Source organism: Elgaria multicarinata, chromosome 9 (assembly GCF_023053635.1).
Source record: "Elgaria multicarinata webbii isolate HBS135686 ecotype San Diego chromosome 9, rElgMul1.1.pri, whole genome shotgun sequence".
Taxonomy (NCBI): domain Eukaryota; kingdom Metazoa; phylum Chordata; class Lepidosauria; order Squamata; family Anguidae; genus Elgaria; species Elgaria multicarinata.
The window spans coordinates 26,634,044-26,651,695 of NC_086179.1; the positions used below are offsets into that span (position 1 = coordinate 26,634,044).

At 46.6% G+C, this 17,652-nt stretch overlaps 1 protein-coding gene across 3 annotated transcripts in view; it reads right to left on the reverse strand.

Moving 5' to 3' along the window:
* The window catches only part of ATP6V0A4 (ATPase H+ transporting V0 subunit a4), a 37,929-nt gene extending 20,935 nt beyond the window's left edge, over positions 1 to 16,994 (reverse strand). For all 3 annotated transcript variants that reach the window (XM_063133346.1, XM_063133344.1, XM_063133345.1), the window contains exons 1-10: positions 16,878 to 16,994; positions 16,166 to 16,244; positions 15,134 to 15,228; positions 13,748 to 13,873; positions 12,420 to 12,514; positions 9,869 to 9,995; positions 9,647 to 9,729; positions 5,479 to 5,572; positions 3,247 to 3,459; positions 200 to 350 (exon numbers count right to left, since the gene is read on the reverse strand). In XM_063133346.1, the coding sequence (XP_062989416.1) occupies positions 200 to 350; positions 3,247 to 3,459; positions 5,479 to 5,572; positions 9,647 to 9,729; positions 9,869 to 9,995; positions 12,420 to 12,514; positions 13,748 to 13,873; positions 15,134 to 15,228; positions 16,166 to 16,244; positions 16,878 to 16,994 (1,180 nt within the window). The remainder of the gene's footprint in view (positions 1 to 199; positions 351 to 3,246; positions 3,460 to 5,478; positions 5,573 to 9,646; positions 9,730 to 9,868; positions 9,996 to 12,419; positions 12,515 to 13,747; positions 13,874 to 15,133; positions 15,229 to 16,165; positions 16,245 to 16,877) is intronic.
* Positions 16,995 to 17,652: the final 658 nt, after the last annotated feature.

Consider the following 17,652-nt stretch of genomic DNA (forward strand, 5'->3'; position numbering starts at 1 on the left):
ATCCAGAACCCGCACTGTTATTTTTCCCCCTATAAAATATTTGATCTAGGAATACCCAAATGTCATTGCATTTCAGGCAAACTGTCCTGGTATAAGTTGGAGTAAGTGGAATCAACCAGGATCAAGGCCCTTTGCATTTCATGTCAAACCCTCAATGTAAAACACCAGGTACAGCCAAAATAAAACACAGTGCATTTACCTGGATTCATCTCTCTGTAATTACCCACACCATATGCGTTTACTATGGTCTGAAAACCCGTGGTGAATTTATTGGTTCTGTTGAAGGTAGGAGGAGCCATCTTGGTCTGTACAGTGGTCAGGATTGGGTTGATTGTAGAGCCGCTCCGTTCCTGAAACCAGATTGATGATGATTATGGTCATATTTACACTGTGACTGGCTTTAAAACTGGGTTAACTGTCATATAGCATCTGCCAAGGAATCTTGGGAATTGTAGTACATTGGAGGAGGGCCAATGAGCGATTTCAGATAGATGTCTCAAGTGCTCTCACTAAACTACAATTCCCAAGGGTCTTTGCAAGAGAAACCATGGCCATTGGACTGTGTTAATCTATAGCATGGATGTGCCCTAGGACTACAGAGGGGAGCAAAACCAGTCAAAGATATCATGAATTTCATTTATTTATCCCAACTCACTCTATCCTGAAGACTAAAGGCTGAAATAAAATGTATATTCCAAATTCACCAGTAGGGGCTGTCCCTCTGGCCCCACCCTCAATGACACGTGGCTCCTTCCAACCTCACCTTCCATGCTAGGCTACCCAACTTGGTACCCTCATAAGAACATCAGAAGAGCCATGCTGGATCAGACCAAGGGTCCATCTAGTCCAGCATTCTGTTCACAAGTGGACAACCAACTGTTGACCAGTAACCCACAAGCAGGACATGAGTGCAACAGCACTCTCCCTCCCATGTTCCCCAACAACTGGTGTACATGGGCTTATCACCTCTGCCACTGGAGGGAGCACATAGCCATCAGGGCGAGTAGCTATTGATAGCCTTCTCCTCCAGGAATTTATCTAACCCTCTTTTAAAGCCTTCCAAATTGGTGGCCGTCACTATGACTACAACTCCCATAATTCCCAGTCAGCATGGACAATGGCCATGGTTGGGGAAGGCTGCACCACATGTTAGTGCAGAGGTCTTCCAGATCCCAAAGAAGTCCTATGTGGGTAGGAATCTCTGTCTCAGTCATCCACACTAACTCATGAAGACCAGAGTTGGGGTAGATGTGTATTATCAAGAGGGGGGGGCAGCCTCACAGCTCCTTTCTAAGCACATCCCTCCTTCATGTAAGGGGTGAAGTGGTCTTAAATCTCAAGCGTTAACGATAGACATTTGTGATGGGCTACTTGTGACAGAACGTTTTTGTCATATCTAGCAGAACAAAGGTCAGACACCAGCAAAAACAACAACACCCACAACCAAACTGAAAACAGCTGCAGTCCGCAGTCTACAGCTAATTTCTTCAGTTTCCCACATGTTTTGAGCGCTGTTTCCAAGGGTCACACTTTTCTTTTATGAAGTTTCCCAAATGATCTATCGCCACACGGAGGGCAGCCATCTCCATTTCCCACCCACACCTTGTGATGAAGACGTTCTGCCATGGAAGATTCCTTACGAGCAGTAATGGCCTAGTTCAGATGAGCTTAGAGGCAACATGTTGTGGGGACATGAGATGGAGACTGAGCTCCTTCCATCCCACACATTGGGTGCACTTGTCCTGCCTCAGGCACATATGGACTCCACATGTTGCAGAGGGCCTTTGCTGAAATACGAAAATTGACTCCATAGCTTCGGCCTATGTCTGTTGGACCGGGCCAGAATCAAAGTTAAGTATGGTTGGGCCCATGCCATGGGCCCACGTCCCAGGAGGGTCACAATGGCAAGAGCCCCTTGGAGTTCCTCCTCCTCTACCTGCTCGTTCACCTGGCCCTCACTCTGGCCCAGACAATGGTGGTGGAGAGAAGGAGGAGCAGCAAAGACCACAGCCTACTTGCTCATTGGCTCTCTGCCTGTCAAGCAAGCAAGTGGTAGCAATGTCAAGCAGGAGAACACCCCAGTTCACACAATCACAAGAAGGTTAAGGTTTCTTAATCACCCTGTGCACACTGGTTGCATGCCATGGCCAGGGGGATTAACATCATTACCCTGGGAAGCACAGCTTGCTGTGTTGTGTGAACATGGCGAGAGTGGCTTCTTGCCATGGGTAACAAGCTACCCAGAACCCATGGTGTGCATGCGCATGGGTGGGTGGCTGGCTTGTGGAATAAGCCAAGGTGGCTTATTTCCTTCTCTGTGATCATGCAAACCCAGTCAATGAGGAGCAATTGCAGCAGGTGAGAATGACAGTGAGGCCGCAAACTCAGAGGGAGGTGGTGGTCCGTTGAGTAGGTCTTCCCCAAGGGCCCTCAAAAACCTGGAGCTGGATTTTGCCTGTCCCATACAAATACTATGTCCATGCCTAGACAGCCAAAGGGCCCAGAGGTCAAAGAGGTGCACTACCTGGGAGAAGGAAGATGGTCACCATCACATTCATCCACTGCGCATAGCCTCATTATTTGTCCAAACCAGGCCTCCATCCCAATGCAAGATCCATCCTGACTTTTGCAGGAAACATCTCTGATCTCTGAACAGCATCAAGGCAAGAGTTGATCTTGATCCCAGACGTTTCTTGCAAAACCCACATAGATTTTGGTGCATTCTCAAGCAATAGGTACCCACCCCACCCACCCCTGAAGAAAATGACATCAGAACTGGCTGGTTTCCAGGGAAAGCACAAGGGGGAAAGGTCATGAGAACAAGAAACAGATGAATTCAGATATGGAAATCATTACAAACACAGGATTGTCCCTGATGCTGGCCAACTGCCCATCTAGCTCAGTAATGTCAACACCAGCCTTCTCCAACTGGTTGCCCTCTCCAATTGGTAGATGTGTTGGACTACAACCCCATCATCCCCAACCAGCATGGTCACTAGTCATGCTCGCTGGGGTTCATGGGAGTTTAAGTCCAACATACTTAAGAGGACAACCAGTTGGGCAAGGCTGGGCTACAGTGACTGGCAGCGGCTCTCATGGATGTCTGAGAAGGGTCCTTCGCAGCTCTACCTGCAGATGCAGGGGATTCAGCCTGGGGCCTTCAGCTGCTCTGCCACTGAGCCATTCGCCCAAACCATGCTGACCAAGATCCTCTGGAATGAAGGATTTCCGGATGCACCATCTTACCATTCCTTTATTCAGAGCCCTCTTCATCCTGCCTGCGTCTGCCACGGGGAACCAGATCTCGGCAATGACGCACTGCTGGGTGACATCGATGTTGCATGAGTTCAGGATGTGGTAGATGGCCTTCATTTTCTTCACCTTGATGGCCCAGCTCCACAGGTTTGCAGACGCTTCCATCAACAGCCCTTGGCGGTGAGACTCTGTTTGGGTGATCACCTGCAAGCAAGGGGTGGACAAACACTTAGGTCCCAATCCAGCCTTCTGGGCTTCCCCAGAAAGCCACGCCCTCTTCTACCAGCTCCACCCCCATTCCCCTGCTCACCAATTGGCTGGCGGTTCCCTGCTTTGGTCCCGCCCACCCACCCCATTCTAAATGCCTTTCCTAAGGATTTGTTCTTGGCAATAAGCTTAAACATGTTGGTATTTTTTTTGCGGGTGTGTGTGTGTCTGACTCCACCCCTTTTGTCCTTGGCCCCGCCCACCACAGGAATGCAACCCTCAGGAGCTTCTCCAAAATGGAACTCGGCCCCTGGGCTGAAAGATGTTCTGCACCCCTGGATTAGGCCATTCTTGGTTTAGCTTTGCCGCATATTAGAGATACCAGGTTGTAACAAATGACTCACCCACGTTTGGGGACCACTTGATGCCAGTTCCCGCATATTTATGTCACAACCGTGGGAATCCTTTAAATGGTGCCTGAAATTTGCTTCCTCCCTTCGAGGATCACTGGAGGCCGGTGGCTGAGATGTCAGTGGGGCTGTGAACCTGCTCTGGTTTTCACTCAGAACTCTAAAAGGGCTATTCAAAGAAGCCCATCCCCCAAACAGGTTTGGCACCTTGGAGAGCTCCCTTACTGTTCTGACTGGTTCTGACTGAAACCCAGAGTGGATTCGCCACCCCACTGTCATCACAGCCACAAACCTCAGCTGCTCTTCATCCTTCTAACACAACAAAGTCAGTTCTGGGTTTAACGGAGTGCTTGGAAAAGGGTCCCTATTACATCAGTGAATCCTAGTGGGCTTTCCTGGCATCGGCAGACAGTAGCCACCATTTTAATTTTCCACAGTGCTGTTGCTCCACTTAGTTTTGCTCCGGGGAATTGTGGGAAATAAAAATGGCAGTTCCCAGAAGCAGTTGCTGTTGTGAAAAAGGGAAAAACAGGGCAGGTGACAGAGGGGGGTCCTGGGGACCTTGGCAGTTGCCCAAGGGTGCTTTGTGCCAGTGCTGGGCCTGGCTCACCATTTCCTAAGCAGCAGAAATTGCATGCACCAAGGTAACAGCTAGGGTGAGCAGATACAAAAGAGGGCAGGGCCCCTGTATCTTTAATAGTTGCATAGGAAAGTGAATTTCAGCAGGTGTCGTCCTGCATGCAGCAGCACCTGGTGAAATTCCCTCTTCATCACAACAGTTAAAGCTGCAGGAGCCCTGCCCTCTTTTGTGTCTGGCCACTCTAGTATACCTCCTGCAGCCTGAACTGTTGTGATGAAGAGGGAATTTCACCAGGTGCTGCACGCGTACAAATGACACCTGCTGAATTACCCTATTCAATACAACTGTTAAAGATACAGGAGCCCTGTCCGACTTTCCCTATGGTCACCCTTAGAGTGGCAGAATGGGGGAAATTGCTTTCTGCTACACAAAAGTCCTGCCCTTTACAATGTACTGCCCAAAGGCCAAAACAATGTGATGCAGGGCTGCTATGATTATCCCTGCCAGGCTAAATATAAAAGGGGAGACTAGGGTCGGGAAGGGCTGAGCCTCCATGGCAGAGCACCTGCTTTGCATGCAGAAGGTCTCAGGTTCAATCCCCGGCATCTCCAGGTAGGGCTATGAGGGGATTCTGTCTGAAACCCTGGAGAAACACAACACACTAAACTATGGTAGTTAAGCATTTTGAGCAAAACATTATGGTTTTTCATGTTGTGTGAACCATGACTTAGCATGTTGTGTGAACCATTCCTAACCATGGTGGCTACATAACGATGGTTTGAACACACTTGCTAACCAGTAGCCGCAAAGGGATTAGCAGCCTAGCCATGGTTTAGTGTGTCATTTGAACAGGTCCAGTAATGGCTAGATGGACCAATGGTCTGATGTAGTATGAGGTAACTTCCTCTATTCCTAACAGCAGTGGATCTTGCCAGGTTTTGAGGCCCTGAAATTTGCCTGAGGATGCTATAGATCCCAGGCCTGGTCCATGACTAAGGCAGAAGAGCAAGGCCAAAGGGTCTTTACTGTGTTTAGATCCTCAATCCTTGTTTTCACGCCATCAGCTATGTCTCGGCGTTCTCCAGCTGACTCTGGACAGGGGTACACCGTGGCACGGAATCTGGTGGAGAAACAAGACAAAATGAACAAGTCAACAGCACACATTGGATTCAAGGGTTCGTTATATACTAAAATAGGGAGACTATATCGAAAGGAGGACAGGGCTCCTTGTGTCTTTAACAGTTGCATAGAAAAGGGAATTTCAGCAGGTGTCATTTGGAGGCATGCAGCACCTGGTGAAATTCCCTCTTCATCACAAGAGTTAAAGCTGCAGGAGCCCTGCCCTCTTTTGTATCTGGTCACTCTAGAATAGCTCCTGCAGCTTTAACTGTTGTGATGAACAGGGTATTTCACCAGGTGCTGCATGCATACAAATGACACCTGCTAAAATTCCCTTTTCTAGACTACGGTTAAAGATACAGGAGCCCTGTCCTCTTTTCCATATGGTCACCCTAGGATTGGGGAAACACTTCGCAAAAGCTGGGACGCCACGAAACATTAGGTGGGTGGGGAAAGAGCAAGAGGCAAGCAAACAAGCAGGTTGCAGTGGTGAAGAAGAGGAGCAACTCTAGGGGGTTCTTCTCAGTGGGGCCCAACCCTGTCTGCTTTTGACACCAGCCCTGCTCCTCTCGTCCAAGCAAAAGGGACCCGGATCTTTCAACCATTCCTCATCTCCGGAGCTCTCACTATCCTGGTTGCCATCCTCTGGGTGCACCCCAGTTTTTGGAATTAGACATTATGGAAGGGGAGGTTGAACTTGACCCAGGGGCTGTATAATTTCCAGTGGAAAGTTTCCCTCCTGTTCTCCCTGCCATTTATTTGTGTCCTAAACGGCTCGTTTCTCCGATTGGTATTCAATAATGAAAGCAATGTCATGACCGGATACTTTGAATCAGCAGTCTACTGGAAACGCCGTGTGTTTTGCCCAGCAAGAGCACGGAGCGGCTGTCGTTTGCCAAGCAAAAGCCTGATCACAAGATAGAGCTTGCATATGCATGAGCAAGAACACAAGGGGAAGGCAGCAACCCACAGAAGTACTTTGCTCCATCAGTTTCAGGCAGGAAAAGCCGCCATATACTGAGCGAGTCAGACCCTTGGTCCATCTAGCCCAGTACTGTCAACACTGACTGGCAGCAGTGGCTCGCCTGGGTTTCAGGCAAGGATTTTGGGCATGTTTAGCCTGGAGAAGAGAAGATTGAGGGGAGACATGATAGCCCTCTTCAAACGCTTCAAAGGTTGTCACACAGAGGAGGGCCAGGATTTCTTCTCAATCATCGCAGAGTGCAGGACACGGAGTAATGGGCTCAAGTTACAGGAAGCCAGATTCTGGCTGGACATCAGGAAAAACTTCCTGACTGTTAGAGCAGTACGACAATAGAACCAGTTACCTAGGGAGGCTGTGGGCTCTCCCACACTAGAGGCATTCAAGATGCAGCTGGACAACCAGCTGTCTTGGATGCTTTAAGATGGATTCCTGCATTCAGCATGGGGGTTGGACTCAATGGCCTATAGGCCCCTTCCAACTCTACGATTCTATGATTCTATGATTCTTTCCTCACCCTATCTGAAGATCCTGGGAATTGAACTTCTCCATGCAAATCATGTGCTTTACCACTTAGCTACAACTACTCAATTTATTTATTTCCTTCTCTCTGCCCTCGAGTCAACAAAAACTTCCGGGACCTGTTTTCACTGCCAACGTGAACTGGTTTAACATTCGTGGCTTCCCTCAAGCAGTTTTAGGAGGCCAATTGTGGCTACAAATCCGTATTAACCTTCACTTCAGTTCTAACTCTGAAAAGGGCTCTTCACCAAAATATTCTAATTTTTAAAAAAAGCAACTCAAGCCTGCTTTTCATTATAATTTCTGCTTCATATGCTTCTGGGTTCTTAGCCAGTATTTAAATTGGGCTTTTTAATCATGCTTGAAAGATTATTTCTCTTTCCTGCAGCCCCCAGACTTGCTCCCACTTCCCACCCCATCACATTTTCGCAGTAATGCGGCTTTGATCTCCGAACGGTTCCTTTTGCATACCGAGTGTCAGTTTTACCCTAATGACACATACATTTAGGAAAGCTCAGGGAGAATTCGCTGGGGAGCCTTCAGGTTGATAAATCTGCTGCAGTGCTCACATCATCATCATCCGAGCACCCGCAAGTGTAAGAGGACAGGATTGGGAGAATGCCTGGCATTTTTCTCCTGCCTTCTCATTTTAAGGAATCCTCACGTGAATTTACCATTTGTGAAATTGGTACAGCGGTAGTGCTAATTAAGAAGAACTCGTAGTAAAAACAAGAAGCAGAAGAACATCGTAATAAACGGATAACTCTACCTTGGAGTAGTACTGTTGTCCCATATTTCTAATTTCTGTAAAATATACACTGTTTGTAGTTGCACTTCAGCAGAAATTCTGTGCCAGCACCTCCAAGGAACTAGGCCAGCACACGACTAGGAACTGTTGACCACAGAATCATAGAATAGTAGAGTTGGAAGGGGCCTATAAGGCTCAATGCAGGAATCCACCCTAAAGCATCCCTGACAGATGGTTGTCCAGCTGCCTCCTGATTGCCTCTAGTGTGGGAGAGCCCACAACCTCCCTAGGTAACTGGTTCCATTGTCGTACTGCTCTAACAGTCAGGAAGTTGTTCCTGATGTCCAGCCAGAATCTGGCTTCTTGTAACTTGAGCCCATTATTCTGTGTCCTGCACTCTGGGAGGATCGAGAAGAGATCCTGGCCCTCCTCTGTGTGACAACCTTTCAAGTATTTGAAGAAGGCTATCATGTCTCCCCTCAATCTTCTCTTCTTCATGCTAAACATGCCCAGTTGTTTCATAGGGCTTAGTTTCCAGATACAATTATTATTATTATTATTATTATTTATTTATATAGCACCATCAATGTACATGGTGCTGTACAGAGTAAAACAGTAAATAGCAAGACCCTGCCGCATGCAGCTTTAACTGTTGTGGTGAAGAGGGAATTTCACCAGGTGCTGCATGCCTACAAGTGACACCTGCTGAAATTCCCTTTTATATACAACTGTTAAAGATACAGGAGCCCTGTCCTTCTTTCCATAGGGTCACCCTATTATTGTCCAGTGGGAAGTTCCTGGGATAAATGGTCCTGGATGGCCAAAAAGTGTTGCTGGACTGGATGTTCTTTTAGGCAGTGCCTAAAAGACATGAAACCTTAGCCACATCTGACTTGTGCCATTGATATCAATGGGAACTAAAAGTGACCAATGCATGTTTAGACAGAAAAAAGTCCTACATCTCCCAGCTTTAGTCTGGATCCCACCCCATGTTTGCATAGAAGCCTGCGTATGTGCAGACCAATGTGCATAGCCTATTCATTCCATCTGCATGCCACAAATTCAAGGTCCAAAGTCCATCACACAAATGACAGGCCAGAATGGAGTGAGCATGCTAAAGGGCGTAGGATAGGCTGACAGGCCTTAGCTAGATCTACCGGTCTAGCAGGATGGAGGGGTGAAGATCTCATGATATTTTTATCGTGAGATCTCCCCCTTTGTTCATACGTAGAGCACAACAGTCTCAGATGTAGAGGCGTCACACCCGCCATTTTGGTTTTTATTCTTAAAGATGATTTACACGAGCACTCGTGCGCAAAAGGTAAGGGTTTTTTTTAAGATATAGATATAGATATTCCCCCACTCACCCCACCCCACCCCCGGTGGGTGCAGTGCTCCTGAGGAGCTCTGCGCCCTGTGCATGAGTCCCAGCTCCTTGCGAAGAACTGCAAGGAACCGGGACAAACCGCGACGCCCGGCCTCACATTCTGCGGTCTCAGGATCAGCCTGAGACCACAGAAAAACCAGGCTGAAAGGGTAGGGTGAGATCCCAGGGCAAGGGAGGGATCATCCCTCCCTGATCCTGGGATCCCCTGTGTTTCATGTGAATGCACAGGGATGATCCCGGGGATTGCCCCGGGATTTCGTCCCGTCTAGCTATGGCCACAGTCTTGATCCCACCCGCATAAATAGGATTTGAATGCCACTCTGCATAAGATGCTGACTCTCATCCCAAACACCGTTGATCACAACTGATAAAACACTTCATCTGTTAGAGTCAAAAGGCTGTTTTCCCAACAGACCCCCCTCCTTTCTTTTTTTACCCGTCACAAATCTTTTTGATTTTCTGTCTGAGCTGCTCCCCTTGATAGAAGATAATGAACACATTCTTTTTCATCTCTTCTTTCTGAAGAAAATAAATGCAATGTAAGTAGAATGTTAAAATACTCTCACCACCCAGCCAAATGCTACGCTAGCAATTTAATACCACTGTATGCCCAACACAATACGAGAAGTGACAAAATTAAAAACCCATCTACACCTACAGTGACTGGATCTTCCAGGAACGTGTCCATTTCACTGAACCTCAGATAGATGTTTCCCCGGCAGGCTCTCCACAGCAAACGTTCAAAAGGCACCAACCTTTCCCGTTTTATCACACCAGCTATGAATCTGTAGAAGAAAAACAAGATGGAATAATTTACGTGTGTACTAGTTAAATTACTGGTTATCTTTGGAGGAAGGAGAAAAGGCTCAAGGTGCAAAATTACCATTTCTCCCCATAAGAAGAGCCTTGCTGGATCAGGCCAGAGGCCTCTCTAGCCCAGCATTCTGTCCCCACAGTGGCCAACCAGATGTCCCAATAGGACGCCCACAAGTAGGACATAAGTGCAACAGCACCTTGAAAGGTGGTCCACAGAGGAGGGCCAGGATCTCTTCTTGATCATCCCAGAGTGCAGGACACGGAATAATGGGCTCAAGTTACAGGAAGCCAGATTCCAGCTGGACATCAGGAAAAACTTCCTAACTGTTAGAGCAGTACGACAATGGAACCAATGCCCTAGGGAGGTCGTGGGCTCTCCCACACTAGAGACATTCAAGAGGCAGCTGGGCAGCCATCTGTCAGGGAATCGTTAACGTGGATTCCTGCATTGAGCAGGGGTTTGGACTCGTTGGCCCAACACTACTATACTATGATTCTATGATTCTCTCGTATTCCTCAGCAACTAGTATTCAGATGCATACTGGTGGGAACTACTCAAGGGCTCTGAAACTTCCTTCCCAGGGAAGCTAGACTGGCTCCCTCCACAATATGCTTTCGGAGGCAGACAAAAACATTTTTGTTCCGGCAGGCCTTTAGCGAATAGCCTGGACCTCTGTCTGTGCATAGGACTCTTAAAATTGTTATGCGTTTTACATGTTTTTAATATGAAGCATATTTAATTATATGTTTAACTTTTGTATATTTCTATTTCTGTTTATTTCTATTTATAGGTTTTAACTGCATATGTTTTAATTTTGTAAAGCCGCCTCGAGGCCTAGCAATGGGCAAAAGTCAGGATAAATAATAATAATAATAATAATAATAATAATAATAATAATAATGCCTCTGATACTGGAGGTAATACTATGGAGGGGTGGGAAGCCACCCCAAGGTGTTGGGGTGCAGTGTGCTCAGTTGAAAAACTAAAAAAAGATGCATAACACCCTCTGGCCATGCTTTAATCCTACTTCCTAGGCAAATTGCTAATTCATAGAGGCTATATTGACACTACAAACTTGTATTGGTTTTATGCCAGTTGCTTTCCAATTCTTTGAAAATCTAAACAATGGAAGCAGAAAAAAATATTCAGAATAAAATTTATTCACATTTGTTTTCCATAACCGTTTTAGAGCATAGAATTTCAGGTTCTTTTGGGCAAAAGGTGGTAGTATTTAGTGTGTCTCCCCTTCCTCAATCAGTATGCTGTATGATAAACTTTTTATATCAGTTTAACTGTCATGGCTTCCCCCAAAGAATCCTGGGTATTACAGTTTGGTGTCAGTGCCACAAATTCTCTGTAAGAGATCCCTAGCCTTCTGCACTCTCACCACCCAGCCAAATGCTACGCTAGCAATTTAATACCACTGTATGCCCAACACAATACGAGAAGTGACAAAATTAAAAACCCATCAACACCTACAGTGACTGGATCTTCCAGGAGCGTGTCCATTTCACTGAACCTCAGATAGATGTTTCCCCAGCAGGCTCTCCACAGCAAACGTTCAAAAGGCACCAACCTTCTCTAGGGAACCCTGGGAATTGTAGTTCTGTGCGAAAGGGCATGACTATAGAACTAATTTGAATCGGTCCGGGCCTGATTCAAAGTGCTGGTATTAACATTCAAAGCCCTAAACAGCTTGGGGCCAGGTTATTTGAAGGAATGCCTCCTCCCATATGTGCCTGCCCGGACCTTAAGATCATCCACAGGGGTCCTTCTCCGTGAGCCCCTGCCGAAGGAAGTGAGGCAGGTGGCTACTAGGAGGAGGGCCTTCTCTGCTGTGGCACCCCGGCTGTGGAACGAGCTCCCCAGAGAGGTTTGCTTGGCGCCTACATTGTTTTCCTTTCGTCGCCAGCTGAAGACCTTTTTATTTTCTCAGTATTTTAACACCTAATTTAACTTAAATTTAAACTCTGCTGTTTTAATTTCATATTTTAACCTATATCAATTTTTGCTGTGTGGTTTTATCCTGGTGCTTTTTATATTGTATTTTGTATTTGTGTTTTTAAATTGTTGGTTGGTTTTATTATGCTCTTCATGGTTTTAATTTTTGTGAACCGCCCAGAGAGCTTCGGCTATTGGGCAGTATAGAAATGAAATAAATAAATAAATAAATAAATAAATTGAGTCTGTGGTTCAAATGTACACCTTAGAAGAAAGAGGAAGAATTAAGCTAGATAACCAGAGGAAGGTCTTCTCGATCATTTCTGAGCCAAGCCAGAAGGAGCTGCCATTCATTTCAATGAAGGGCTTGGAGATGGTCCAAGGGAATTCTGTGCTCTCCAAGGGGGAAAGCTGCCTTCATGAAAAACAAATCAACAGGAATAACACTGACCCCAGTTTTGCAGCAACTGCTGCAGGAGTGCTTCTTAACTCCAACAGTCCTGAGGTGTCTTCGTTGAAGAAATCATCAGGCAAATTAGTTTCAGTCTGAAAGCAGGAAAAAAAATATTTATCTTACAGCTCTGTTTAGAAAATCAGCAGAGCAAGAAGTGGTTGTCAGGCCTCATTGCTGCTAATGTTGATCTCAGTCATGTTGTTTTAGGGCATAGCTACATTGCAGACTTAAGGTGCAATCCTGAGTCTGTTTAGACAGGAAAAAAAGCCTACAACTCCCAGCATGCCCCAGCTATGGCGGCTGGGGCATACTGGGAGTTGTAGGCCTTTTTTCTGCCTAAACATGGGGGTGGTGTCTATATGATGCCACTTTGTAGCTAAGTTCCCTCCAACCCCCACAATATTGCTGCAGTGAGGCAGGAACAATAAATTCAGATGGCAGGAGGGAGGGTGGGCTATCCGGCCAGGAAAACTGCAGCACCTGTGGCCATTCAACTCACCAATCCCACCCCCTGCTCTTCCTTCCCACACTTAAGTGGACTTACCCTGGACTTGTACCTACCCCCAGCAACGCCCACTGACTGAACCCAAACCGAAGCCACCACTGACAGACTAAGGCCATGGCTAGACCAGGCCTATATGCTGGGATTGTCGGGGGATCATCCCTGTGCATCCAAATGACACACAGGGGATCCCGGGAACAGGCAGGGACGACCCCTCCATTTGCCTGGGATAATCCTTAGGTCTAGCAAAGGCCTGAGACACAATGTGGTGACCTTGACACAACTAAAAAAATCACAGTAAAAGGACACCAGGAAAAATCGCAGTTTCAGGACGAGAGGCCCAATGTGGCTGCGAGTTGGTGGCTGTGCCATATAAACAAAGAACCACGCCATCGGCCTCTCCGAGGGTGGGAACTTGACCTCAGGGAGCGTTCCAGTGGATAGGGAGGGGAGAAGACTGGAGAGGCCAGGATACAAGCTACCTCGAGGCCTCTCTAGTTCCTTTTCCTCTCCTGTTGGAACGCCTCAGCTAGATGGGCAAAAAAAGCCTGTCCAGCAAAAATGCAGAGCGGAAGGAGTGGTGATAGCCTCTGCTGCTCGTCCCACTCTGCACTGAATGCTCATAAGTCTCAAGTTCGGAGACTTACGAGCATCGAGGGCAGAAGTCACAGGACTGCACCCTAAAAGAGTTAGGCCTCTTTATTACAAGATTGGATCATGCTCATGGAAACCATGCTTGAGCCCTGATCGTATACAGTTTGGCCCGGAGCTGAAGCAAAAACATTTTCTGAAAAACTGGCAGTGAATTCCAAGATTACCTCACCTCAAAGAAGTCCTGAGTTTTCTTCAGGAGATGTTTTAGTTCAGTGAGTTCTAGAAAGTTCTGCCTCAAGGCCTGCAGGTTCTGGTTGGCCTCTTGCAGCTCACCTTCCAGTTTCTCCAAAACTGCCTGTTGATAGCCAGAGCAAAACAAAGGCATGTCCAATTATCCCTTCACCCACCTCGCTGCTGACAGAAAAACAAATTGCTACAAAGATGTGTTATTAGGTGGCAAACATTTCAAAATAAATACGTCTCTCAGCACGTTAGTCAATCTTGTGGAGAATATTAAAATCTCTGTGCCATTTCTGAGAAAGAATGATTCATGAATTACAAAAACGATGCACTGATAGTAAAATAAGTAACAGAAAGCACACAGAAAGAACAGAAAGCTTCGGCTATTGGGCGGTATAAAAATGTAATAAATAAATAAATAAATAAATAAATAAATAAAGCACGACAAATCGGCTTTAGTTTGCTTTAAGTGAAATGGTGAAAGATGGTGATGAGTTTCTCATAGCTAAGGCTCTTTTAGGGTTCAGCTATATAGCCCTTTTATTTCTTAAGTCATTCGTGCTGTAATCCTAGGGGTTGTCTTGATGGTGCCGGGTTGGTGACATCTCCCTCCAAAACCCAGTGGTTTTTGTCCCCCGAGGTGTTGTCGGGTAATTCCAACGCTGAGGAGGGAGTGCAAGGATTCCAGAAGACATCAGGGTACTGCCCCTGCCCACTTCCTGTTGGAAGGTGACCAATCGCCGGTCTCCTTCCATCAGGGACTGCTCCCGGATTGGCCCTGGAGCAGCAGCAGACAGTGGAAGAACCATACTGATGTCTCTCCCATTGAAATGTTGGGGTAAGTCCCCGACTTTTTCAATGCACAGCTTCGGGGGAAAGCCCCGCGGTGGCTGTGAAGCTGCGGCTGCAGCGTGTAATTGATGCAGCGCAGATCCACAGCCACCGCAGGGCTTTCCCCGTGTATAAACAGCACCCCAGGACACACTCACCAGGGCATAGGTGGGGAACTTCAGGCCCAAGGCCCAAATCCAGTCCTCCTGGGGTAATGATTCAGCCCTCCAGGAATCCCCCAGATTGCCACGCCCCCTTTTCCCCAACCACCCAATGAGTGGTAAAGCTGCAGGAGCTATACTAGAGTGACCAGATACAAAAGAGGGCAGGGCTGCTGTAACTTTAACTGTTGTGATGCAGAGGGAATTTCACCAGGTGCTGCAGGCATACAAATGACACCTGCTGGAATTCCCTTTTCTATGCAACTGTTAAAGATACAGGAACCCTGTCCTCCTTTCCATAGGGTCACCCTAGGCAAGAAGGCAACATCTTGCCTTGCTGTTTGTCCCCAGCGCATGCGTGCCAAAAGTCCTGAATCCCCTACCTCTAGGTCAATCATTTCTCGAGGTAGTGGAGTCTCTGGATATTTCCCAGGCTTAAGAAGCGGAATCTCCTCTCCCATTTCACTCTCCAGAAAGCCTGCAAGGAAACCAAATAGAAGCATGGTGCCCTCACTTTCACAGGCACATAGACTGGACTTTGCCACGCCAAAGGAAGAGCCAGCCGCCCACCGCCCTCGATCCTTGCAGAGCTGACTAGTCGAAAGTGAACAAGGCTGTACTCTCTTAATAATAATCCACCGGACTAGTATTTAATAAACCATGACAAAAAGAGTTCTGGAAAGTATCTGAAGCCACAGCTAGGAATAATAGCCTGAATTTGGCAGCGAAAAAGAAAACCTCCCACTCTGCACTGGATACTCAGAAGCTTCCGAATTCAGAGACTTATGTGTACCCAGGGTGCATCCGTTAGGATTGAAGGCTTATTGTTGTTAATATTCTTGCTTCATATTTTTTTAAGGTTTTATTGTTTTAAATTGTTGTATATAGATGATGATGATAATAATATTATCATCATCATCAATAATGATAAAAGTATCATAAACCATTAATAATAATAATAATATCATCATCAATAATAATAAAAACAAATTATGGAAGCATAGGAAGTGGCCTGACACAGGCCAAGGTTTTTGGCCGTTTAGCTCTGCATTGCCTGCTCTGACTGGCAGTGTCTCTCCTGGGTCTGAGGCAAAGAAGGGTCTTCCCTTCACCTGCCACCTGGCCCCCTTTTAAACAGAAGATGCCAGGGACTGAAGCTGGGGCTATCTGCATGCAAAGCACTGAGCTGTGGTCCCTCCGCTAATACTGTCTTCGATTCCAGTTTGCATTTAGCTTTTGGAAATATTTTAAGTGCTAAAACTAAACATCTCTACAAAAAAAGAGCTAGCAATCTTTACTACAACGTCCCTAAGGTTTGGTTCAGAGTGGTTTTAAAATGCAAAACCACTTTGCAGTTTGTTTTACTAAGAACATCATCCTTGATTGAAAATAAATAAGTTAATAAATTTACTTACGAAGGACCCTTTCCAAGGATTCACATCTTCTTACTTCATTCACAAACTTTCTTTGGAAGCTGTTCACATTTGCGTTCAACTGAAGGGTTTGTATACAACAAAAATAAAGAGATTATCCAAAGGGACACAGATGAATCGGGCAATCCTATGGCCCCTAGACAGCAATTGGGGGGGGGGGGAATAGGATACTTCAGATTCCCAGATCTGAGGTTGGAGACACCGTTCCGACCTCAGAGGAGGGAATCTGTGTTTCATTCCCCTTTCCCTAGTGGGTCTAGGACTAACAATGGATATTACTTTTAAACACAGGCCTATAAAGCTAAAATATTAGCCCATCAAGTGATGATAAAAAATGGACATAACCATGATGGATACTGTAGATAGATAGATCTCCATCTATCAGGGCTGGCCCCACCATCGGGCATAATGAGGTAACTAACTCAGGTAGCAAATGCGGGGGACGGGTATCAGCAGAGGTAACACCTCAGCCATTTCTCCTGAGCCACATGCAAGATTTCTGTGGCAGATGTGGAAAGAGTTCCCCAAAGGTAGAAAAGCAGTGCTTTATATAACGTTACACTGATTTAGCTCTTGGTTCCATGTACAACTAGAGCTAACTCTAAAGTGCAAGGAACCCCAACTCTCGTTATTAAGTCCTTGGAAGCACAACTAGCATCCATTTCCCACTCGACGGCTTCCAGTGCCTACTCACATCTCTGAACTGAACCAGGCCCAACTCGCCAAGTTCTGAAACGCAGCAATAGGCAGACTCCACTTGGAGAAAAAGTTGGGACAGGCACATCTCTTCGCTCCGGAACACAGACACCATCTTGCATGTTCTTCTGTGGGGACATGGGAAAAATAATAAAAACGAAGCCTTTGTCTAAGGCACGGTGCAGAGCATCAAGGCTGGGGTTCCAATCCGGCCCTTAGGGGTTCCCCAGAAGTCCACACCACACCCCATGACATCACCTCCCTTCCTCAGACACCAATTCCCATTCTAAATTATTGAAATGCTTCGCCTAAGACTTGTGGATCCTATGTCCACTTATCTGGGAGTAAGCTCCATTGTGGCTTACTTTTGACTAGACATGTACAGAATTCTCTTGCAAGTGTATATGGAGTTCAGAGTAGTTAGCAAGCCGGATGAGCAAGCTAATTTCAGACAAGCTTTTTATTGCACGCTCGTTACTGGGCACCCATGGATTTTCGCAGGTCCTATTCACGATTTCATCTGTATCCTGCATGCTTCCCGCCCCTTCTAGCCTTCTTCACGTGACAAACCCACCCACCCCAGTAAATTCGAATGATTTTTTAGGCGGAACTTGCCCCTATCTCCTGCTGTGTGCAGGAGAAGCAGCACGATCACAACAGCCCACAGAATGGGCCACATGCACGTTGTTTACTTCCGCTTTCAAAAGAGAAAGTAATGAGGGACAAAAGCGTGGGCGGAGAAGTGACAGTAAGGAAATGTGGTTTCCCCCCAT